The sequence below is a fragment of the Oryx dammah genome, unplaced genomic scaffold (assembly GCF_014754425.2).
Source record: "Oryx dammah isolate SB20612 unplaced genomic scaffold, SCBI_Odam_1.1 HiC_scaffold_29, whole genome shotgun sequence".
Lineage (NCBI taxonomy): Eukaryota > Metazoa > Chordata > Mammalia > Artiodactyla > Bovidae > Oryx > Oryx dammah.
In genome coordinates, this window is record NW_024070213.1 from 107,152,049 (window position 1) to 107,179,045 (window position 26,997).

Genomic DNA, 26,997 nt, shown 5'->3' on the forward strand with positions numbered 1-26,997 from the left:
ATAAAAATAAATAAATAAATAAAAATAGTAAAAGATATTAATGCAAAAAAATTCAAAGCATAAACACAACAAAATTCCAAGAGACAAAAATGCTAACTTCTTAATGATGAAATTTCAGATGAAGTAGGTACAGCAGGCTACATTTTGTGCCCGACTCCCTCTTCTTTTTAATATTAGAACCTGCAAGTTTTTGCTGGGCATATGGCTGCCCAGCCAAAGACAACATTTCCCATCTGTCCTTATTTCTAGGGGTGGTCATGTTTCTAAGTTCTGGCCAAAGGGTTAAAAGTGAAAATGTGCATGAAACGTCTAGATCTCTTCCTTAAAAATGCTGGTGGTGGTGTTTTAGTCGCTAAGTCATGTCCAACTTTTGCAGCCCCATGGACTGTAGCCCACCAGGCTCCTCTGTCCATCGGATTTTCCAGGCAAGAGTACTGGAATAGGTTTGCCATTTCCTTCTCCAGGGGATTTTCCCAACCCAGGGATTGAACCCAGGTATCCTGCACCACAGGCAGATTCTTTACTGACTGAACTATGACAGTTCTTTATTTCCCTTTCTCCCTTCCTAAGGGCTAAAAGATGGACATGGCAGTGGTGAGATGGTTTTTGACAATGAAATTGAGAATAATACCCTGGACCCTGAGAGATGACATAGCCAATAGTATGACTGAGTCAATGGAAAACTCATGGAGCAGACCCACACTATGAACCCAAGACCACATGCCAGCCTGGACTTCACATGAGAGAAATACAAGCATTCAATTTAATTGAAGTCCCTGATATTCTGCCAATTGAAGCAGCCTAACAATATCCCAACTAATAAATGGAGAATGACTTTTCTGGATCTGCCAGAAATAAGGGCAATGGATTACCTACAGATCCCTCCAAAAGAGACCGATAGAACAGAGATATAACAATACAGCACTTAAATGGAAAGTAAAACCAAATAGAGAACAGAATGTTGTTAAATATAAAGAAAGGTCAATACTCAATATTTTGGGCAGAGGGAGTATTCTTTCAAAGCTCCTGCATTAGTTAAAAAAAAATCCCTGAAATTTAGACTATACATACAAATAAAGGTATAACTGTACTTAACTCAAAATTAACAAGTATCCCAAACAATCTCATTTTAATATCTGGAAAATATCACTGCATTCGTTATTTTTATAATTATCTTAATCTAGTTAAAGGCAGAGTGATTATAAGTAACATAATTTCACACTACCTCGACCTTTCCTGCTGGTTTTCACCTTTCCTGTTTGTTTTCACCTTTGGTAAACTTAAACCTCCTAACAAGCTACCAGGATTTAATTTCAGAGGTTTTATTCAAACAAAAATTAGTCTGGTCTTTCATAATAATGTTTCCATGTACCATTTATACTTCTTGGAATATTTAAAAAATAAAAGCATATTAAAAATTTCTTGAGATACTCTCTAACATTCAAGATAGCTAATCACGTACATTTGGTAATTTTTTTTTAATTGAAGTGTAATTGATTTACAATGTTGTGTTAGTTTCTGGTGTATAGCAAAGTGATTCAGTTATACATATATACACATTCTTTTTCATTTTCTTTTCCATTATGTTTTATTACAGGATATTGAATACAGTTCCCTGCTCTATTCAGTAAGACTTTGTTCTTTATCTATTTTATATACAGTAGTTTGTATCTGCTAATCCCAAGCTCCTAATTTACCCCTCCCCACAGCTTGTCCCCTTTGGTAACATAAGCTTGTCTTCTATGATTGTCTGTTTCTGTTTCATAAATGTGTTAATTTGCATAATATTTTAGATTTCACATGTAAGTGATAGCATATGGTATTTGTCTTTCTCTTTCTGGCTTAGCCTGATATCCTCTAGGTTCATCCATGTTGCTGCAAATGGCATTATTTCATTCTTTTCATGACTGAGTAGTATTCTGTGGAATACATAGATATATCACATCTTTTTTCTTAATTTAGTTTGGATCCAAGGATATTTGCTTTACAATATTGTGTTGGCTTTTGCCATACATCAGCATGAATCTGCCATACATATACATATGTCCCCTATGCCACAACCTCTTTATCCATTTATCTGTTCATGGACACTTAAATTGTTTCCATATCTTGGCTATTATTAATAGTGTTGCTATGAATATTGGTGTGCATTTATCTTTTAATTGTTAAATTTTTAAAAAAATAAAAAGACTTCAATAATGTTCATCTATATTGATGAACATATTATGACGATTCTCACTGAATTTACTCCCTAGACAACCACCTTTGTCTGGTGGTCTTAACCCAGGAGTGAATGCAGGAGCCTGTAACCTTGGTGTGAAAAATATTACATGTTTATTTTCCCTAATTTTCTGCTTATATTTAGCATTTCTTTCAGTTACACACATAGGCAATACATAAGGCAATGTTCTTAGCAGAATCTGTAACTTTGTCATCAATATAACTCATATCTCATTTTTTCATATTTTCATTATTGTTTATACTCTTTTTTAGTTGGAGTTTCAATATCAAATTCTCAAAAACTAATAGAATGAATATACAGAAAAGTAGAAGGATATGGTAGACCTGGAAAGCACCATGAACCAATGAAAAATAATTAAGACTTATACAATTTTCATACAACAGCAGGATACAAATTCTATTCAAGTTCCCATAGACTACAAACTAGGAGACACTGGAACATATCCAGGGACATAAAACAAGCTGCAAAAAGTTTCACGGCCTAAAGGTATTGAAATCATACAAGTCTGTTCTCTTATCACTGTGGAACTATGTTAGAAATCAGTATCAAAAGATATTTCAAAATAACCCACAAATTTGGGGGCTTCCCTTGTGGCTCAGCTGGTAAAGAATTCACCTGCAGTGCAGGAGACCTGGGTTCGATCCCCAGGTTGGGAAGATCCCCTGGAGAAGGGAAAAGCTACCCACTCCAGTATTCTGGCCTGGAGAATTCCATGGACTATAGAGTCCATGGGGTCGCAAAGAGTCAGACACGACTGAGCTACTTTCACCACCATCATCATCATTATCATCACATATTTTCAAATGCAATGTGACTATTACCCAGTAAGTTTTTAATAGCTTTAATACAGCTTATGTTTTTACATTTCCCACTACATTCTGTCAACTGTTGAGACAGTAAAGTTATAGAATGGTTTTCGCTCTTCTTTTTGGATAAAAGAATTTCATTATAAATACTAATTATTTCACTTACTTGCAAAGATCATTAACACAGCTGGCAATATATAAATATGGATCAATATATTCATGGCAGCTCAAAAAGGGAAATTGCAACAGGATCTGACACTTGAAGAAGATTGCCTATGCAGAAAAAGATGGTAGTCACTAGAACATAAAAAATATACGCATGTATATTTTTTTCCATTGATCTATTTGCAAGGTTCTCTGTTCTTATTAGGAAAGAGAAGGTATGTAGGCTTATAAATTTAAACACTTTCTAACTATTTTCATAATGAGCACCACTTTTATGAAGCTCATTGCATTTATCATTTTGGAAGTAAACACAAATTTATTCTTCTTGCATTACATTTCTGGAATTTAATAGTGTTTAATTATGTTGTGTTTACACTAAAAATGCTTAGTGTGAAACATACAAATACAATTATATGTGTGCTGTATCCCACATGCCAAAGTTTTTCACATCATATTTACCTCAAATTCTGGCATTCCACTGGAGCAAGGATTTGGAAAATCTGAAGGTGTGGGTACACATTTGGTGTCATCTGGAGTTTGCACTGACCATCTATTTGCAAACACAGCAATGTCTTCTGTATAGTCCTCTATTTCACACAAACACATACACAAAAATATGTGTAATAGGATCACTTTCCACAAACACAGAGTTCACCAACATAAAATTTCTGGTCAAAAAGCTAAATTCAGTAACTGTATAATTACCAATGATATTAGACTATAGAATTACTTTAGCGTAATATCCATAAAAATAGATTGAACAAAGCTTAAGTACCAAATACCAATAATACCATTGGCATAGAAAAAGCAAACTTCATTGAAGGAACATGGGGGAGGGTTGAAAGTGAGTGGCACCACATACACACCAGTAAAGTACTAATTAGCCTGTAGTGTATACGGCAAAGAGGAGAAAAATATGCATAAAACTAAAAACATAAGTAAAAGTTTGGCATAAAAATTTTCAGACAGCCCTTTCATTCTAGTTGACATTAGTCAGAACCTTACTAAAACTGTAGCTTCATTTAGGGGGTACCTAGCGCCCTCATGGAGATTTCAGAGGATGGTCATACAGACAATGTAAAAAGGTAAAAGACAGCTGGAGAAGAGGGGACTAAGAAGTGAATTAATTTCATGTGAATATGATGAATAGTGTTTCTAAAGATGCTCAGGACAGATTAAGAATCCACATACCTTCCCAGCGTTATTCTGAAGCAAGATTCAGGAGCTAACGTAAAGTAGCAACAAGCAGACAGTTGCTGGAGAGCACTCTGGGCTATCTACCCGTCTGAGGACAAGTTCAAGGCCTGACATGAAAATGAATTCTGCCCCCACATTCAGACAAGGGCAGAATCTGAAACCATGATTCCTTAGCAGATCCAAACAAGATGAAGTTCTATCTAACAGTTAGCCTTCGTGTCTGAGTGTTAACTTCTCCACCACTGAGATATACACAGCCACAGGTCTACCATGCAATACAAGTTACTGCACCACAAGACTCAAAACCAGCAAGTCAAATGGTTCACTACTCTCAGTTTCTTCCAGATAGGAAGATGTCTACTTACTACTAACAATTGTTGGAAAGACTGTGGAAGTTTACCCATAAGAAAGCTTTGCTCAGTTAGTATAAAATCCCAGACTTTACTGGGGCCTGAAAGACTTTCTGATCTGGCCTCTGCACTCCCCAGACTCCCTACCTCCTCATTGACTCTATCCCACCCCACCTCTCTTACATCTTCCACTCCTATTCTTGGTCAACCAACTCCAAGCATTCGGGCTTTGTACCATTCTTCACTCATGCTCATTCCCACCCTGCTTCTGCTTTCGCTCTTGCATCTCCTCCTTCAAAATCACTCTTCCCCCTAACTTTCCCTCTGCTCTCTCCCTGACTTCACGTGGAATTCTATTCAGTATGACCTCCTCAGAGAAGCTTTCTCTGGCACATGATCTAGATCCTCTAAACAAACACTGTCAGTTTCCTTTCCCTTTTTTTTCACGGCTGCTATTGCTCACAAAAAAATTTTTTTTAATTTGTCTCTTTATTTATTTTGCCTTCTACTAAATGAAGGGGGAGAATTTGTCTAAGCTATTCTGTTGCTGGATCCCTAGTTTACTATCTTGTATAAAGTGGGTGCTCAAAATATATTTGCTAAATAAAGGAACAAATAAATACAAGGAGGTTTGCCATGTTTATTAAATAGATTATTAGAATCCTAGATGTTTGGTCCACCTCATTCTCTGATAGTGTTGGAAATGTGTCACACTCAACAAAGTATAGGTTGGATCTAACATACTTAATTTTTAAAAGGGAAAACTAATGTTCCTTTTAAATAAATTTATAGTCACATTTCATTTCAAAGCATCATCATAAGTTTTTCCTTCAAAGGTCTTTTTGAAAATATGTATTTATTTGGCTGCGTTGGCTTTTTGTGCCGCACTCAGGGGCTCCCCTGGTGGCTCAGACGGTCAAGTGTCTGCCTACAGTGAGGGAGACCCGGGTTCGATCCCTGGGTTGGGAAGATGCCCTGGAGAAGGAAATGGAAACCCACTCCAGTACTCTTGTCTGGAAAATTCCATGGACTAAAGAGCCTGGTAGGCTACAGTCCATGGGGTCGCAAAGAGTCGGACACGACTGAGCGACTTCACGTTCACGTCTGGACCTTCGCCGTGTCCTGCGGATCTTCTGTTGTAGTGCACGGACACTCTAGTTGTGATGCGCCAGCTTGGTTGCTCCACATGGAGGATCTTAGTTCACCTACTCGGGATCGAATCTGCATCCCCTGCACTGCACAGTGGATTCTTTTTTTTTTTTTTTTTTTGCAAAGTGGATTCTTAATCTCCGGACAACCAGGGAAGTCTCCAGCATATTTTAAAGGTCTGAAGAATCAAAAATATTTCCTAGGGCCAACTTTTTTCCATATTTATACACAAATTTTAATGTGACTAAACAACTAGGGCAATCCTGTAGAGGTTATTTTAATTCCAACTTTCAACCACATATTTAGCTATTGTTATTACACTGCATTGTATTATTATGAGATTTTAAATCCACATCAACTGGTAGTTTTGGAGCCTGCAAAACTAAAATTAAAATGCTTCATATAAAATGTGCTACAAATGAAGTAATTTATTGTCCATATTGGGACACTTCTAAGAGTAAAAGAGAGACCACTATCAATTATTATGCTGGAAAAACAAGAGAAAATCAGGGGTTCTCTGATGATGTGTAGCAAGCTATAGACATGAATTATGGAATAAGAATCTCAACTAGACAACAAACTTAAATCTTTCTATATCTACAGAAATTCTGAAAAGGCTCATTTCTTTGTGAAATCATGCCTGAAGAATGCATAGGAATGCACAGAGAAATATAATTTTAATCACTGTTAAGAAATTATGAATTCAATGGCATTCAGTCAAACTACCGCTCTGCCTCTAAAGATTTATCTAATCAGCAAAGTACAGACTGTTTCAAGAAAATACTAGGTATCTTTTTTTTAATTTATTTTTTATTGAAGGATAATTGCTTTACAGAATTCTCTTGTTTTCTGTCAAACCTCAACATGAATCAGCCATAGGTATACATATGGGAGATGGGAGGAAGGTTCAAAAGGAGGGGATGTATGACTACTGGGCATCTTTAAGCTAAAGGTAATACAGCTCAACAGTGGATATCTTGCATTATTACAGTATGGAAGAAAATCAAAAGGCAGGTTCTAGTCACATCCTTATAAATTATTGTAAGTTAGTTTTTAAAATCATTCTGCTTGGTACAGGCATGCCAAGTCGCTTCAGTCATACTTAACACTTTGCGACCCCATGGACTGTAGCTCACCAGGCTCCTCTGTCCATGAGATTCTCTAGACAAGACTACTGGAGTGGGTTGCCGTGTCCTCTTCCGGGGAATCTTCTGACTCAGGGAATCTTCTGACCCAGGGATCCAACCCTCATCTCCTGTATCTCCTGCAGGGGCAGGCAGGTTCTTTACCACTAGCGCCACCTGGGAAGCCTGCTTTACACTATACACTATTAAAATTGTGAAAAAGCTGAAATCTCTCTTCAGCCTTCTTCCACATACTTTCCAGGATCCTTCTTGCCTACTGCCAGCTCAGCCATAATTCCGTCAAAGTTCCTCCTGGTCTTCTCCCACAAATAACCTGCTAACAGTCCTTTACATGCAGCCCAATTATGTCACTGAGAGCAACCATTCCATGTTCCAGCTTATCAAAGCCTGTCTGACTTTTAACTCAAATCCTAATCTGAATCCCTCTGCCTCTAACAAGAGCAGATGCTATTTTCTACCCCAGTTTCTGTACCATGCTGCCTAAATGTCCCTGGGGAAGTTACCCATAGCAGTCTTCTTTAACTCTTTTCTAGCTCTCAATAATACTCATAAAGCTTTTATACAGAAGAGAAAGAAATCAATAATTAACATCTAATTGGTTCTGCCTGGGTCCAAAACCGTACTTCCTAATATAATCTTAACATGCCAACTTTGCGAACTCTCTCATTTCTAAATACCCAACTGGATGCAAAACACCATTTCAGGATGATCTCTATGCTGCATATTTGTATTGTGCTCACTTTGAAACACTTTCATTTACATTTTCTCATGAGATCCTCACAATCTGGGAAGGCCTCAGGGTTATTATTATCTCCATTTTTTATGTAAGAAAATTGACTCCTTGAAGCCCTGCTCTTTAGCTACTAGCAAACTAACACTGATGAAGCAGTATCCATACAGGGAAAATGTTAGCATATTAACAAGGGCCTCTTAAAGCAATGTCTCTCATCAAACATTTTCCTGTTAGCTCCATTATAGGCTTATTAAGAGTACTAAGAGATGACTATAAATTAGCCAGTAATTAACAGTAATTAATAATAATAGTAAATAATCAACATAATTAACAGTAATTAGCAATAAATAACAGTAAATAATTCAGTAATTAACAATTTGCCAAGCCAGGCACTGTACTAAGTATTTTACACAGATTATCTCATTTAAACCTTGCAACTCTATGAAGTATACACTACTAGTATACCATTAAACTTAGAAAGTTTAATAAGTGGCAAAGCAGAATTTGATTCCAGAACTCACACTCTAAGTAGGACTTTAATTCCCTTAAAACACAACATATGGGCAACTCTTCTCATTAATTTTATAATGTAAAACAGAAAGCATTATATAACAGTTTACAGATTAAATTCAATATCTCTCATGTTTATCTAGGTATACCATTGGGAGCGAGTTGGAGCTATAGCTCAGTTCTGATAGCACCAGTTACAAGCTATGTTACATCGGGCACATCGCCTTGTGCTCTCATTGTAAACTTAAGAAAATACCACCCACCTTACAAGGCTCAGTTGGTAAGGAATCCGCCTGCAATGAAGGAGACCTGGGTTCCATCCTGGGTTGGGAAGATCCCCTGGAGATGGGAAAGGCTACCGACTCCAGTATTCTGGCCTGGAGAATTCCATGGACTGCATAGTCCATGGAGTCACACAGAGTCGGACACGACTGAGCGACTTTCACTTGCATGAATGATGTTGTAAAAGTTGGGAATAACATAGCTATGTAATCATATTGTTATTGTTGTTTAGTCACTAAGTCATGTCCAATTTTTTCTGACCCCATGGACTGTAGCCTGCCAGGCTCCTATGTCCAAGGGATTTCCTTCTCCAGGGGATCTTCCTGAACCAGGGATCAAACTCACGTCTTCTGCTTAGCAGGTAGATTCTTTACCACTGAGCCATCTGGGAAGCCCATGTACTCATATTAACTATTACTATAAATAGTACGAATCTATCTTATTATTATTAAGACTACTGTGAGTTCCAAATTATTTTAATTCCTATTTTATAGCTGAAGAAACTGAGTATCAGAGAGATTAATTGAGATGCCTCAAGTTATAAAACTTGTAAGACTTAGAACAAGATTCAAAGCCAGGTCTGCTGGCACTAAGCACAGTATTCTTTTTTATTGCACATTTATATATGGCTGCAAATCATAAGTGAGTCCTGTAATTCTCTTATTTTATTGCCACTGCACACTAGTAACCCATACTAAAACAGAACCTATTTTTAATAGCTCACCAAGATTAGTTTTATGACTTAGAACGAAGTTGAGTGAATGATGTGTACATCATCATACATGATAAAAAAAAACTTTCCAAGTTATTTTTTTACTTTTATAAATTCTGCTTACATTTTATTATATTCACAAAACCACTGTGTGGCAGTCATTTAATTTATTCCTATCCAGACAAGAAGCAAACTATGCTTTATCCAAAATTAGACAAATTTGCCCCAAATGGGTTTGAAACACTAAAACATAAGCCCCAAGAAGGGAGGAGTTTTTGCTTTGTTCCCTGACATATCCTAAGCTCCTACAACAGTGCCAGACACAAAGTAAATGCTCAGTTAGTATTTGTTACATGAGTAAAACCTGACTTGTATTAATTTAACAAATGTAAATTAGCTCATGGATTTCAAGAATAACACAAAAACATTTTCCTGTTCAAACGTCACTTAAAATCATGTAAGCAGGCAAGTAACAGCTACCATTTCTTAATCCAACCTAGAACAAGTTTTGTACCCTTCTGGGTATATAAACAGAGTGATCGGTGCAGAAAGAAGACCTCAGAGGTACCCACTCACTTCTTCTCCTCCACCAGCTCACCTTGCTGAACGATGAAATCATCAGATTGAATGCCATTGTAGTTTGCACATAGGCCACATGGTTTCCCTTTATGCTCCTCAGACAGCTTCAAGTAAATTCCAGATATTCCATCCCAAGCCAATGAAAATCCAAAGGTTGTTTTCACCAGAATATAGTCAGCCAATTTCTCAATGAAAACCTGTCCAATTGTCTGAGGCAATGTTAAACTTGAAAAACAGAACACAGGCAATCTAAGAATTATGATGAAACATCAATTACAGATAATCTATTTCTTCCTTGAAGTGACTGATAAATAAAAGATAATTATTATTCAAAATTGTTGAATAAACCATGCAATTAGATTTCCCAAGGAACCACCCTATAGAAAGTCTCAACATTTTTGAAATTTTAATATTGAAATAAATGCAGGAAAAAATATACCTATTTCTGCATACTTATTTAGATTTTATACTTACAGAGAGTTTAAGATAATCTAAAAATGCTGCTCAACAATTTTGAAGTAAGAATAAACAATGTTCAAAGTATGTAAGCACATTGCTTAAGTGTGATTTTGTTTAACTTTGTTTTAAAATTGGCTGTAAGCAATTAAGAGCTCCTATCCCCAAAATATCACCTTGATACAAATCATCATTTTTCCCACAAAAAAAGTCTAGGCATGATTAATTATGATTTACAGCTTTAATGCTGCAAAGTATATCTTTAAGAATAAAGATACTTCCCATGCAGTATTGCATAGGAATTATATTCATAATTTTTAAGTTGCATACAATTTGATCTATTTAAGCAAGGGTCACACTGAATAGTTAAACTCCTGATCCAATGTCTAGTCTTTCCATTTTTCACAAATACATACACATACAAGAGAACCGAGAGACATAAGGGAACTGAAGAAAACAGTTAGGCATTTTAAAAGCACTAAGTCACCTAGGATGCTTTTGAAAGAACACTGTCCTCCTTCCATCAGAAAGTATTACAGGAAAGACCAGGTGTTAGTAATTAAGGAAATGAGAGAAAAAAATCATTTTTACTAAAATAGCCATGCCAACTGAAAATTATAAACAATAATGTAAGATGAGAGGTTAGTAGGCATGTTCAAACATTTTTCTCCAAAATTTTAAATTATTGAGTTCCTCTCCAGGAAGTGAACATGGCTACATGAAATAAAAACTATAAAATTAAGAATACTCATTAACAAAGGGATAGGCATCTATGGGGTCACACAGAGTCGGACACAACTGAAGCGACTTAGCAGCAGCAGCAGCAGCAGTCCCCAAAGAAATGATTCAAATGTCTGTAATCATTTGCACAAGGATGTTTGTGGATAATTATCTAGTCATAAGATTTCATTTTAAGGATAAGAAAATGACTAAAATTTACATTGAAGAATAAATAAGACTTTCCTGTCATAATCTATACTTATTAAAATTAAAAACACAAGAAATTCATTTTAAATTGAAGGTAAAAGTATGAATAATATTTTTTAAGTTTGCAAGTTTACAAAAGCTATGCTTGAGAAAAGTGAGTCATGTTTTATTAAGTTATTCCATTGCAATGGGATGCTCACTGCAGGGAGGTATAGTTGTTCTGCTGTGGGCATTCCTTGGTTTAGTCATTTGTCACATAATCTCTTTCACAGTAAATTTGATTAAGTACACAATTTTTGAAAACAAAATAAAAGATGCTAGTAGAGATGAGTGGTGATTCTAAAAATTTGATAATCTCCCGTAAATTTAAGAAAAACCCCTTGCAACCCAGGCAGGAGACAATAACAATAAATAACTAAAATGAATGCACAGATTCATTCTGAAAATTATTCACAGGTTCATGGGTACCAAAATTCTTCATTTCACAGGGGAGGCAACTGAAATCGAGAAAGATAAAATATGAGGTGCAGAGTCTCACACATTTGATTTCCTTTTGGTAAACATTTCTCTAGCACTTGCTACACGATAGACCCTAGGCCAAGAAATGCATTATTACAAGCAATTTAGCTGAATAATAAGGAAACCATCTTCTTTTTATTATACAAATGGAAATCTTCAAAGAAATATTTTCTCTGAGTTAAAATTTAAATGTGATCTCCTAGATTTAACAAAGGGTTAGTATTCTTGAAAATCTAATTGAATGACACTTTTGTTTTCTAAAACTATAATTTTAAGTGCCCACTATGCTACCCCAAATTCCATATGAAAATCCTAAACCACTATTTAAATTCAGCTCTAAGAAATATATATGTAAATATATTATCTTCCCATTCAAATGGATAAACTTTCTTTTATAAGAAATTGAAAAGTACAGAACCCAATTGATCAAGAAAATTAGTCCAGGAGGGGCTGATTGGGGTTGTTTGACTATGACAAAGCCTGGGTCAGAACCTGCCTCCCCTGGTGCTTCATCTAAAGCCTTTCTGCTATCACCTGCTGCCTCTTGAGGAATCTAAATTGAGGAAACAAGCACATAGGTTGGTACAGCTATTGTATCAGAAAAAAATCCCCATAGGTCAAACACTTGCTGGTGAATTCTGAATGATGGATAGAATTGTTCTATCACATAATTTACTTTTTTTGACAAAGTAATGTCAGCCAAAACAGAAGAAAAAAAAATACATGCCCTCATAAAATATGCCCTATTAGAGGAAAACAGTTAACTAAAATTTATGACAAAATGTAACTAAAATATATACTATGCTTGATGACATGAGGGAGAAATATTAAGCAGAGAAAAGAGAGTGTGTCAAGGGTTGAGAGGCAACTTAATATTAGGTATTCCTATACTTATTAAGCTTGGAAGATAGATTATTACACTGTACTTCTACTTTAAAATGTACAAAACCTTCTACCAAATAAATGAACATCCATTTCCCCAAAACTTTGAATTCTAGAAGTGGGTCCCTCTCTTGTCTATTCAAGACCAGTTATTTATTGACCCTAATTCTAACAGAAAATCCTAAGTAACAACCTAAACTTCATTTACACAATTTGGAAAGGATTTGCAGAGGTTTAGTTTTATTTTGATTTTCTGTTTAAAAAAGAAGAAAAGATTTATGAAAGACAGCAAAAAATAATTTAAGAGTTGAACTATGAGGATTTCTCCTTAATCTCTCGTACAAGTAGATGTAACAATCTTATTTCTACCAATATAAGTGTATGTGTATCCTGCACAAATGTTAGGGAGGCTAAACTGTTAAGATTTCTTGTTACTTGGCTAGCTTTGGAGCTACTGAAATTTTGATGTCTGCATGCTCTAACTTAAGGCTTCCCTGGTGGCTCAGTGGTAAATATTCCACCAGCTACTGCAGGCGACATGGGGTTGATCCCTGGTCAGGAAAATCCCCAGAGAAGGAAATGGCAATGTACTCCAGTCTTCTTGCCTGGGAAATCCCATGGATGGAGCAGCCTGGTAGGCTATAGTCCACGGGGTCACAAAAGACATGACTTAGCAACTAAAGGACAACAGCAAATGCTATAACTTAAAGGTGGTTGTTGTGTTCGACTCTTTGCAACCCATGGACCAGAGCCCACCATACTCCTCTGTCCATGGAATTCTCCAGGCAAAAATACTGGAGTGGGTAGCAGTTCCCTTCTCCAGGAGATCTTCCCAACCCAGGGATCGAATCTGTGTTTCATATGTGTCCTGCATTGGCAGGAGAGTTCTTTACCACTAGCACCACCTGGGAAGACCAACTCAAAGGTTACCGTTGAAGAAATCCTCTCTTCCTACTCTGCACATTCAGTTCCAGAGTGAGATAGTTAGAAATTCTGTTAATCTGTGATGATTTCACTATATCATTTATCCTATCTTACCTGATTCCATTCTTTTTTATTTCATGCCCATAAATTCGAATTTCTTCTTGGTCTGAAAAGAACAAGCTGATGGAGCGATAACAATGATACACTGAACCAAGGCACTTAGGGCTGTTATGAACCTTAAAGAGAGAAAATAAGAGAAAACACAGACACCAACACATACACATGCTTTCATTTGAGTTATTAAGTCCACAATGCATGTCTACAGTTTTATAGCATTAGTTCCATGACCCTTTACAAAATTATAACTACATTTAGGATTTCCAAGAGAAAAAATGATATTGACCTCGAAACTGGACAACAGAATTAGCTTCATAAAGCACAAGCTTATTTATTTAAATGAGTTGAATCTTTACATGCAGGATGTAATATTCTAAAACTAAGTGGTATGTACTGAAAAAAAACAATAGTTCTGATAGGAAGACAGTAGGGCACCACAAAGAAACACATTTGTAATTTTCGTGTCCATAATTTTTACCTGTCCATGAAACAGAAAATCATGAAATAGAGTTTCAAATGAAGTTCTACACAGAGTAATTTTCAAAGGTTGCAAAAGTAACTAAAACTCTCTTAAAATAAAATTGTGTGGGCACTTTAGGGAAGAGTAATTATCAAAACTTTGATGAGAAAATTAGTTTACTAAACTAAAACTAATTAAAAATTAGTTTACCACCTTCCCTGGTAGCTCAGACAGTAAACCGTCTGCCTACAATGTGGGAGACCCAGGTTCAATCCCTGAGTCAGGAAGATCCCCTGGAGAAGGAAACGGCAACCCACTCCAGTACTCTTGCCTGGAAAATCCCATGGACTGAGGAGCCTGGTAGGCTACAGTCCATGGGGTCGCAAAGAGTCGGACACGACTGAGCGACTTCACTTCACTTCATTTCAATTATCAAAAATTCAATGAGAAAATTAGTTTACTAGTAAAAAAAAAAAAAAAAAAAAAAAAACCTTTAAGTAAGGAAGAAAAGAGAGGAGGAGAGGAAGAAAGGAGAAGAGGAATATTAGATTTTCTTATTCCACCACCAACATAAATCTCAAAAGGTCCAAATAATGACACCAGAAAATAACTGAAAAAATATAGATAACTACAGATAGACACTATGGTAGTATAGATTCTACTATACTATCTATAGATACTACTATAGATAGAAAAGAACTTTCAAAGCATAAAAGTGATAAGGAAAATCACCAATGATAATATAAAATTTTAATATTGCAAGAATGTAATATATATTAATTTAGTGATTAATAGGCAAATTTTACTGATCACTTGTGTACTGAGGACTGTTCTAGATTCTGAAGATGTATTAGTCAAACAAAATAGACAAAAATACCTGCCCTCATGAAATGAATTTCATTAGAGGAAAACAGTTAATAAAAAATAAAATTACATGTAACTGAAATATATCCTGGGCTAAATGACATGCAGAAATATTAAATGGAGAAAAGAGACAGAGAGAGTGTGTATCAAGGGTTGTTGGCAGTGGGGTAGGGGGAGTTTAGGTTGAATGGCCAACAAAATCCTCACTGAGAAGAGGAAATTCTAGTAGTAAAGATGAAGGAGATACAAGAGCAAGGCATATGGATATTTAGACCATTCTAGGCAAAAGGAATAGCAAATGCAAAAATCTAAAGCAGAAGTATAACTAAAATGTTCTTGGTATCCAGGAATCCAGACATAGGACCTCAGGCAGGATAATGGAAGATTTTCCTTAAAGAAACAAAATGGAAAAAAGATGTACAGATACTAACGAAGTGAAAGTAAAAGTTGCTCAGTCATGTTTGACTCTTTGTGACCCCATGGACTGTACAGGCTCCTCTGTCCATGGAATTCTCCAGGTAAGAATCCTGGAGTGGGTAGCCATTTCCTTCTCCAGGGGATCTTCCCAACCCAGGGACTGAACCTGGGTTTCCCAATTCCAGTCAGATTCTTTACTGTCGAAGCCACCAGGGAAGCTCCCCAGATACCAATATCTGGGGCTTATTTAATGAAACTTGAGGTTCCCTGCTCAATCTCCCACTAGGCAAGAAAGTTCCATCCACATATTCAGCTTTTAGAAACTAATACTCATATGTGAATAAACATTCATGGATCATTTGATGAAAGCCTGCAACATGAAAGGTGGATGCCAAATAAACCAAAAATAGGAGATTAAAGGAGTCAAAAACAATTCAGAAAAATTAACTTCCAAAAATCCATAGTTGGTATCTTCACGGAGGAAAGTTAGAAAATGCCATTCATGAAACAAGAAAAAAAAAATGATGCTAAAAGTGAAATTCAAGGAATAAAAATAAGCGACTAGATATTGATAATATGATAGGGAAAACTTATAATTGAAATAGAACTATGGAAAATAAATATCTAATAATTGGAAAGAAATATCAAAACAAGAAAGCAAAAAGATGGAAAAGAGAAATGAGTCAATGAGAAAATTAAAGAATCAGTCACTCAGAACAGGAGCTCTAATATCTGAGTTACAAAATTACTAAAAGAGAGGAAATTAAGAAATAAATATTATTCCAAAACTGAATTGTTTGAAATGCTAGAAAGGGCTCATCAAGTACCCACCACAATACATGAAAAAGCAACTCACATGACATCTCAGAATTTTGGGGATAAAGAGAAGAACTAAAAATTTCTGTAAAGAGAGGGTAAATTTTAAAAGATCATATGCAAAATGATCAGAAATCAGAAGGAATTGAATTTTAAAATACTGAAAGTGATTTGCAAGCTATAACCAAGACTTCAAAAATTTCTCTCCTATGCACTTTGAGATGTGAGTAACCACTAGTCAAATCCATCACTTGCCTTCACTAATCAAGGTCATCTTAATTGTTGCTACAAAAGATAGGCACGTACTCCAAAGAGCAGGTAGTCTAAACAATAAGATATCTGCCCAAGTTGTTTTCCAGGAACTTGAAGTCAGAGGTGTCTAGTTTGAGTTAAACTGGTTAAGACTGAAAAGGATTCCTGCCCCTTCAACTGGCCACACACAAGTGTTCCTCTCTAGAAAGCACTATAAACAAGCACTGTCCACATGAGCAGAGCATCCAATAAGCTTTTCAGAGCCTATGTCTCAATTATAAACAAAAATTCAATAGTTGCTAGACATTTTACAGGACCTAAGAAACAAGGGTGGCTCTAGAGGTGATTAATCTGTCTGTCAACGCAGATGAACAGATGCGGGTTCTATTCCTGGGTCCGGAAGATCCCCGGGGGTAGGAAATGGCAACCTGCATGGACAGAGGAGCCTGGAAGGCTACAGTCCACAGAGCCGCAGAGAGTCTGAGTGACACAACATGCCTGAGTGACTAAACACAAGAAACAAGGAATCTGATACAGGAGAGAGAAGATTGAAACTCACCAGGAAAATGTGAAAAGAAATTTCAAATGCTAGGTGTTCAGTAGGCTCAAAAGCAACCAGTCCCAATTGGCACAGGAGAATGAAAGACTGAGAAAGGGATAACTCGTGGGAAGGAAAGAGAAACCAAAATTGCCTGATTTATCTGACCATATTCAGAAGAGTTGAAGGAAAAAATGATTAAAGTATAGAAAATGCAGCAAACAAAAAAATGAGATAATTCTATAAAATTGTACAAAGAGAAATGAAACCACAGTAACATTAGGCTCAGCTCTCAACAATACTTATATAGCTGTTGTTCATATATGTAAAATATGTAAATGACAATAATATAAAAACCACATATGATGTAACCAATAACAGTGATAGAATTCCATTAACAAGAAGGAAGGAAAGTGTGAGTGTGAGTGTGTGTGTGTATGAGTGTGTGTGTGTGTGTGTGTAGTAGAGGCAGGAAGGATGATGTGACAGATGACTTCCCATTTTCCATACTAAAAAGTGAAGAAATAAGTCCTAACTTTGAAAAATAAAGAAATAATAGCACATTTTAATGTGTTAGGTAAAAACAAGAAGAAATAGCTAAAAAACTGAAGTAATTGCCTTTGGAGAGTCAGATTTTAGCTGGGGTCAAGGAGTGAAGGAAAGAAGGGCTATTTTTACCTTCATGTATCTTGATGCAATCTTTTAAACTAAATGTAGATATTATTTTCATAAACGTAAAATTGAATTTAAAGAAAAAGAACCAAAACTATAAAAGTATATATGCATAAAGATGTTTATAAAAACATGTCTTTTAAAATACTGAAACATTTTAAAACCTAAATATCTAAAACAGAATATAATTAAATAATTTCATTACTGCATAGTCGGAACAAGTACAGCTAACAAAATTTGTGTTTGTCAAAAACATCTGACGTGGAAAATAGTTCTTAGTTCTTAGGTGAAATTGTGGGGAAGAAAATTATACATAGTAACGTTTCAACTTTATAAGTGTGTATAAAGTCCAGAGGAAAAATTTAGAGGGAAATATATGAAGCCATTAGCACTAGTAAGTCTTGACTGATAATTCTAACAGTATTTTTAGACTTCTTTAAATTTTTTCAATTTTCTACAAAAGAGGTGAACAACTTTACAATCAGAGAAAAGATGGCATTTAAAATAAATGGATTTGTTGATGTGAAAACAAATTCCACCAACCAACCAGAGCCAAGTAGAAAACAATATCTATTAACTCTGAAAGCACAGCTGAGCTTTGTGTGTTATTATCTCTCAGTTATCTAGTTGACACCTTAGTCCTCACAAGGGCCAGACACTGGACAAGAACATTTCAATGAAAGAGTCAGAAGGTGTTTGAGTGATAAACTCAGTAACTCCTTCCCAGAGTGGAAGAGTAAAGGACAACAGCGAACTGAGTACCGGAGCCCTGGATGAACTAAAAATGCATTTCACTAACTCCCCTATCTAAAGAGACCTCCAAGTTTTTATCCTTATGTCCCATAAATTAACTCTCAAAAGACTTCATTTTCTTTTGAGGTCACAGGGATTTGTTGCTGTTAAAAAGCATCAAGACTGAATTTTTAATATTTCCCTCGTCTAAGAGAGGAGGAGATTCAGGCAACCCCAACATGTCAGAGAGCTTCAAACAAATGATGGTTATGGAGGGTTTTAGCTTTAGAACAGGACAGCACTCTGGTTTTCTGGTTTTGCTTTGAGATATCACAAAATTCAGAGGAAGATGCAGGCAGGGAAAAAGGTCCCTTCCTGACTTCCTTACAACAGCCAGAGGCACTCTGAAGCTTACATTTTGAGATGTTTCTCCTCTGAATCCTTCTGAAGCAAGAATGCTGCAACTAAGAACTAACTCTGAGTTCAATCATATAGTATAAATCTACCTAGAAATTAGCTACCTATCCCCATATCCTCTAGCTTGTGTTTATGTAATTCATACACTCCATTTCATAAACTCCAGTCCCCAGTTCACAGTGAGCTATGTCTTTTAAGAAAATACAGATGACCATCTCACTGGAAATGTCAAGAAGGAAGCATACACAAGTAACATGATTGATGTCTGAAGCTACCCTCTCTTTTTTAACTGATCAAATAAAAACTAAAAAATGAGTATATCAACTGGAGTTGACATTACAATATCCATGATACAGACATTCCTGCACTGCCTACATGTGCCTACCTTATGGATCCAACCCAGTCTTCTCCTAGTCCTAGGCCCCATCTTCATAGAAACATGCTCAAAATAGTTACAAATTTGGCCCTTCCCATTCAGAATCAGCCCCCTCCTTCCCTAATAAGAGCGCTAAGTATTCATGCTATGATTACTACATATTTTTCATCATCTGTCTAGTACTTTACAAACACAGACTTGGCCATAAATAATTAAGTTAATTATGTCATGGGATCACCTACCCACACAGTATACTGAGGCTCCAAATTACCACAGTCCTTTGCAAAAATGTAAGAACAGTTTCCTGGGAAATAATAGTAGATGCCGTCAAAAGTTTCAAAGTGGTATTGCCCCCAGGTTTTGCAAATCCCATCTCTGCCATTGCCCATGTTTGGCACTGAAAAGAAAGAGGATAATATTTAGTAGAATAAAACAAATGATACCTGTTTCTTACAAAGTTCAGTCATGGTAGGTGATTCTAATTTTCATTAAAATAGATGTTTACTTCTTTGGTGGACAATATCACAGGGGAAAATACCTAACATAAAACTACCAACAGCTCTCAAACTATCAAATTCCCCTGAAGAAAAACAGGTCTTCAAGTTGAAGAAAGAATTTATGTTAGAAACTTCCTTAATTTTTGCTTTCAAAGACTTTGGAGGAGAGAAAGAGAGGGAAGAATGAGAGAGTAAAAGAAGGTGATAGTGATAAAGCAAATATAATGGCTGTAAAAAAGAGAAATGTCACCACAGAATATCCTGAAAATTAACACTGGCAGCGTTGGAATGTTCTGGTCTCTGCAATTCTTTGAAAATAACTTAGGATCCACAGAGAAAATCAATCACTGGCCAAAAAGTCATGTTTATAAGTCTGGGACCTGGGAATGGGGAGCATTAGTCATCCAAAGTATACTGGAATTCATGACCTCAAACTGGTCACATTGTAAGCAGTGTTTGTCTTAAAGCATGCAACTTCATCTCCTGTTGCCTTCTTGTCTATCTGCCTTTACACCTTTGTGGATGGCCCATTTTTATTTTCTCTACCCTTCTTTCTAGATTAATATGGGAATCAGCGAAATTTACTGAGCATTCATTGATTAAGACATTAGACTATGTTAATACACTTTATAGGTAACATAGAGAGAAGGCACAATCATATCTTTTCTTTTTTAATTTATGTAAATGTATTAGCTTTCGCCAACTTAGACCTTTTCAGGAAAAAATACAGAGCTAGCTATTCATTATTCAGGCAGTCTTTTCTGGTAGTATGCCTTACGTCTGTTGCATATTTTCATAAAATCTTGTACTTCATAGCACATCATAAACGTAATTACTGTTATCTTATATCCTGGTCCTCTCCTCTAGACTGCAATCTCCATCAGGGCAGAAACATGTCTATATTATTCACTTTTCCCAGTGTCCAGCCTGGGATCTAGTAGATGCTCAGTAAACAGTCATTAAACAAATGGATTTTATTATTTATTATTGATATAGGGTCCTATATTAGATACTGTGGATAAAAAAAAAAATGTTCAAGAACCCTCTGCTTTGAAGAGTTCTCAATACTATTTCTCTCTTTAAAAAAGTGTAGTGTTAGTTGCTCAATCATATCTGACTCTTTGTGACCCTATGGACTGCAGCCCATCCAGGCTCCTCTGTCCATGGGATTCTCCAGGCAAGAATATTAGCGTGAGTAGCCATTCCCTTCTCCAGGGGATCTTCCTGACCCAGGAACTGAACCTGGGTCTCTGGAACTGCAGGCAGATTCTTTCCTCTCTGAGCTGCCAGAGAAGCCCATGTATAGAATATTCCATTCATTCAAAGTCAGAAAAGAATGCATGGCTTCAGATAACAAATCTAATTTATAAAGCAAAAGAAAGATGAATGGAAACCTGGTTTTAATGGGGCAATACAATTTAAAATGGAAAAAAACACTTGAATCACATTTTTAAAAAGTACTTTGGGAATAAACCTGAGCAAGGAAGTTTAAGACTCATACTCTGAGAATATAAGATATTGATATAGGAAACTGAAGACGATTTAAAGAAATGGAAGAATATCCCATGCTCTGGGGTTGGAAGAATGAATATTGTTAAAATAGCCATACTACTCAAAGTGAAATACCAGTTTAATGCAATCCCTATCAAATTACCCATGACATTTTTCACAGAACTAGAACAAATAATCCTAAAATTTATATGAACCATAAAAGTCCAGGATTGACAAACCAATCCTGAGGAAAAATAACGAAGCAGGAAGCCTAACCCTCCCAGACTTCAAACAATAGTACAAAGCTACAGTAATCAGATCAGTGTGGTGCTCGAATAAAAGCAGACATATGGACCAATGTAACAGAATAGATAGCCCAGAAATAAACCCACACACCTGTGGTCAATTAACCTTTGACAAAGGAGGCAAGAATATACAGTGGGGGGAAACCAGTCTCTTCAGCAAGTGGTGTTGGGAAAGCTGTCCAGCCACATGCAAATCCATGAAGTTAGAACACTCCATACCACATACGAAAATAAGCTCAAAATGGCTTAAAGACTTACATGTAAGATATGACATCATGAAACTCCTAGAAGAGCACAGGCAAAGCTTTATTTTATATAAATCTTACCAATATTTCCTTAGATCGGTCTCCCAAGGCAACAAATTAAAGCAGAAAATAAACAAATGAGACCTAACCAAACATAAGCTTTTGCACAGCAAAGGGAGCTTAGAAAGAAAAGATAGCCTATGGACTGAGAGAAAATATTTGCAAGTGATGCGAGAAACAAAAGCTTAATTCCAAAAATGTACAATCAGCTCACACAATAACAAAAAAAAAAAACAGAACAAAACAAACAACATGATTTTAAAATGAGCAGAAGACCCGAATAAACATTTTTCTAAAGAAGACATACAGATGGCTAAAGTCACTAATTATTAGAGAAATGCAGATCAAAGCTACAGTGAGGTACCATCTCACACTGGTCAGAATGGCCATCATGTAAAAGTCTACATATAACATATGCTGGAGAGGATGTGGAGAAAAGAGAACCCTCCTACTCCACTGGTGGGAAAGTAAACAGGTACAGCCATCATGAAAAGCAGTATGGAGGTTCCTCAAAAAACTAACAATAGAGTTGCCATCCGATCCAGGAAGACCGCTCCTGGGCATATATCTGGACAAAACTATAATTGAAAAAGATAACATGCTCTTCTATGTTCATAGCAGTACTGTTCACAATAGCCAAGACATGGAAACAACCTAAACATCCATTGACAGATGAATGTGTAAAGATGTGATACATATATACAATGGAATACTCCTCAGCCATAAAAATAAATAAAATAATGCTATTTACAGCTACATGGATGGACCTGGAGATCATCACACTGTGCAAAGTAAGTCAGAAAGAGAAGCACAAATATCACATGATATCACTCACATGTCGAATCTAAAATATGACAGAAATGCACCTGTCTTCAAAGCAGAAATAGATTCATAGGTGCACGGAACAGACTTGGGGCTGCCAAGGTGGGTGGGGATGGGGAAGGGATGGACTGGGAGTTTGGAACTAGCAGATGCAAACTACTATATATAGAATCGGTAAACTAAAAGGTCCTATTGTATAGCACAGGGAACTATATTCAATATCCTCGAACCATGATAGAAAAAATATGGGAAAAAACAATATAATACTGTAAGTCAACTATACTTTAAAAATCGCATTAAAAAATCTAAAAACAAAAAATACTTTAACTAGTAGAGTTCAGTGAGAAGTGAAAGTGGGCATAACCATTTTCTTTCACATTGTTTCAAAATTACTGGAAATAAATCGTGGATACTCTAGTTAATACACAATATGATTGTCCCAAATCCCAAAGGATGAACACTAATACAGCAAATTGTGCCTTCATGCTCTCTGTAGCACCTCATAATTCTCTCATAAGTATCCCTGAAACTTACCAATCTGGCACCGTGTCCCAAGAGCCTGAAATATTTGACAGTCACATGTACCAGCCTTAGAACAGAAAGCTCCGTTAAGGCATTCATGAGGACAAGAACCTGAAGGGCAAAAAAAAAATCAGTTATCTTCTGGCATGCATCAGTTTTTATAAACACAATCTGTCAAGATTTAGCTTGGACTAACTGTAACCTCTGTTAACTCAAACAGAACCCTGGGCCTATTGCCTTGATAAGCTAAAGAATTAAGCTCCTCAAGTCTCTATCTAGTTCATTTCATTATGTGTGCTGTGAAACAAGAAAGACAGGCTTTCACATCTCAAACTACCCTGAGAGCAAAGGTTAGCCTCCTTCAAGCAACTGAAAGGTCAAGTTCCCATGTAAGGAATCCCTGTCCCAGATGATGAGAACCAGAAACACACAGGCTGCAGATGGTTCCCTTGACAGAGTTTGGCACCAGCTGCACAACTGATCAGCTACTTCTCCAGGAGCAAGTGTGGTATTAAAGAAAAACGTCCATCATTAGCTCACAGGATCAGGCACAATATAGAACTCGAAAAGAAATTCTTATTTTTTAAGAGAACGATTAAACATTCTATTTGAAGTCCTGCATTAATCGTCAGGCTTAATTGCAAATGACGCATTCTTTCTGACCCATAGCTAATTTTAATGGGGCAGAAGCCAAAGCTGCTGCTGGTTGTCACCAAAATATTTTTTCTTTCACGGAAAGAAAAATCACCCCGAAGGATTATGTTGGAAAGAGAAAGAAAGAAAGTATGAGCTCCTGAGTGAGTTTGAAAGCTGGAAATGAATCACAGTGAAAATCCCTCCTCTAATAAGGAGAGGACAAGAGACCCTGGCAAACCTCAACAGGAAGGATTTAAGCAACACATCAATAGAACTAGAGAACATCTTTGAGTGACCATAAAGTGTTTACTAAAGACTGGCTCTCTTTGGAATATGGTAAGGTCATGAAAGGCACTAGTCTAATTGTGGTATTTTAACCACAGTTCTACAGAAGGCAAGAATTTAAAACTCTATTATCCTTGCACCTTAAGGTCCATTGATCTAAAATGTCTCCACGTTTAAAGACATACAACTCTCTAATTATATCTTAACTGAGGAGAAATGAGCTGTTTTAATTTTGATCAGAAATATAGATAAAAATGACATTTGTCATAAATTTAAGTGAAGTTCTCTTTTTCTGGTGGGGGTACATATATATATATATCTTCGAATTTTATCTTAAGTCACAATATTGTATTTTTCCAATCAATAAATGTCAAAGTAATTACATAAGCATACATAATTATCACCTTCAAAAATTTATTTACAACCCTGTTTATTCTCCTGAAAACACATACCAGAACAAAACTGGCCAGAAACCCCTGTTTTTTTTAATACAAAAAAAAAATCAAATTGAATTTCAAACTACCATTAGCATATTGCTAAATGGAAATGAGAAATTGGTAAGCAAAAAGAGCAATGTCAAAGAATCAATTGATTCAGAAAAAAATAAAACATCTGATATCCACTGATATCTTTCCTGGTCATACAGTTATGAGCTTTGTCTGCTTAGCCTTGCTTGTTTCCAAATATAATTCATATTTCTATGTGAAGTAAACTTAAACTGATATTATTACCACCCTGGCTCAGTTCCCTTCATGCATTATATGGAAATTATAGAGTTCATTCACTATACTCCCTAAAGGGGTCTTTTGAGAAAGCAAATACAAAACCATAGATTTAGCACTGACCTTTTATTTTGCTCTCACCCCAATTAATAGCTTCATGGAAGAAGTATCTTGGAGAAGTTGCTTCAAACTTTAAAAGAAAGAAATCAGAATTCAAGAGAATTAAATTATTTAATTCAAGGTGAACATGCAAATTGGAAAACCTGGAAAACAGCTACAAACACAGAAATCATAAAGAGCTGACTCCATATTTCCGTGGACTATTAAGGTAAAATCTTGGAGCGGCAGAAATGGCTCCTCTTGGGTTGTAGTTAGATTTGACTTCAAGGTTTGGTTTTGTTTCCTGAATCTGACAAGTCCTTCATCCTCTCTGACCTCAGTTCTGCCTCCCTGCCCTCTTTGGAAAAGAGCCTGGTCAGAATCTAATCTTTGCATTAGCTGACTGCCTTGCCTGCAGAAGTAGCAGTTTTTAAATATTTCCAAGTACAGATGAGTTTGGAGAAAATGCATGGGACTGAAGGACCAACAGACAGGGATGTACCCGCTCTCTGCAACCCATCTGGGCAAGACACCATCCACAGAAGCCTCGGCCGCTGAAGTGTGAGCGTGCCATCCTGAGTCTCCAAAGAGCTGCCACTTTAAAGTTCACAGAGCAGTTAAATTTATCTTTTTATAGAGCCCAAAGGACATCAGGGTATTCATTAAGAGCATGAATTATAGAATCAAAAGGTTCTGGATTAGAGGCCTGATTCTGCCACTATTTACTCTAAGGCAAATTTCTTAACTGCTTAGCACCTTCTTTTACTTGTCTGTAAAATGGGAACAATGATACATACTTCACTGTGTAGCTATAACAATGAATTTTTAAAAATGTATATAAAGATTCTAGCATAATACCTCACACATAGAAGATTAGCAAGAAAGAGATTTATATTAATCTAAGGAACCAGATAAAATTATAAGATTTAGAGAGGTTAATATAAAGTAGTTGGAGAAGGAAATGGCAACCCACTCCAGTACTCTTGCCTGGAAAATCCCATGGACTAAGGAGCCTGGTAGGAGCTGGTCGCAAAGTCAGACATGCCTGAGAAGTAGTAGTAAATAATTGTGGATTATTAAAACTAATCGATTATGGCTTTTTATTCCAATTTAATGCCAATTTAGTGTATGATCTGGGGCAATGTCCTTTCCAATAGGATTTTTACATTCACCAGAAGAATACATAGTCCCCAAATTTGCCACATAATAGTTAAATTGACTACCAGAGGATGTTAGAAAAACTGGAAAGAGTGAAGGATAAGAAGAAAGGAGGATGAAGAATGTGATTTCTGGTACAAAGCCCTTTGTCAACAGATTCTGGTCTCCTTTCTACATGGTAATATTTTCTTTTAACAGGCAGAGCTGCCCCACGGCAGACAAAAGGCCACCCACACTCACCACTTCAAGGCTCTTTCCTAAAGTCTTTCGTATCAGGGCTCCAAGCTCATTGTTGTCTGCTTTCGTTCCTCCAAGATTTTGTCCTCACTGTTCAGCCTCCTCTTTTCTCCCTTTCCTCTTTCTTCAAACTGAGTCAGACTCACAACAGTCTATGACCTGGACTTCCCCAAGACAAGGCTTACTCTCTCTTTAGCTGTGTTGTCTGAGACTGCCTAAACCTAACACAACCACCAATAATACTGGGCACCAAACTCTTCTCATGTTGGTGCTAATGAATCCTTGCTGGTGCTCACGAACAGTATATATTGACTTCAGCTTTGGTTCATACAGGCTCATTAATGAGAACAAAGTATTTAACCTGCTCAGTCTCAGTTTCCCAATCTGTAATATGGAATAACAATAACCTTCTCACAGAATTGTGAGAATTAAACGAAATGATATAAGTAAAGCACCAAGAATGGCGCTAGGCACTTAGCAAGTTTTTGTAAATATGTTACCTACTTACATTATTAAGCAAAAACTGATTAAAGTTCACTAATTACACTGGATAACACTAGACCAAGACAAAAATACATAATTTGTTTTTCACTCAACTTAGGCTACACCTCCTCCATGGAAATCTCAGTGACTACCTAGGACACCAACCTCCTGGTCACCACAATATCCTATTTACTGT

At 36.3% G+C, this 26,997-nt stretch overlaps 1 protein-coding gene across 1 annotated transcript in view; it reads right to left on the reverse strand.

Annotated features, from left to right (window-relative positions):
- The window catches only part of OTOGL (otogelin like), a 168,976-nt gene that overhangs the window by 141,572 nt on the left and 407 nt on the right, over positions 1–26,997 (reverse strand). The window contains exons 2-8 of the mRNA XM_040233978.1: positions 25,412–25,520; positions 23,194–23,304; positions 19,482–19,636; positions 13,693–13,814; positions 9,890–10,095; positions 3,673–3,800; positions 3,215–3,321 (exon numbers count right to left, since the gene is read on the reverse strand). Of these exons, the coding sequence (XP_040089912.1) occupies positions 3,215–3,321; positions 3,673–3,800; positions 9,890–10,095; positions 13,693–13,814; positions 19,482–19,636; positions 23,194–23,304; positions 25,412–25,520 (938 nt within the window). The remainder of the gene's footprint in view (positions 1–3,214; positions 3,322–3,672; positions 3,801–9,889; positions 10,096–13,692; positions 13,815–19,481; positions 19,637–23,193; positions 23,305–25,411; positions 25,521–26,997) is intronic.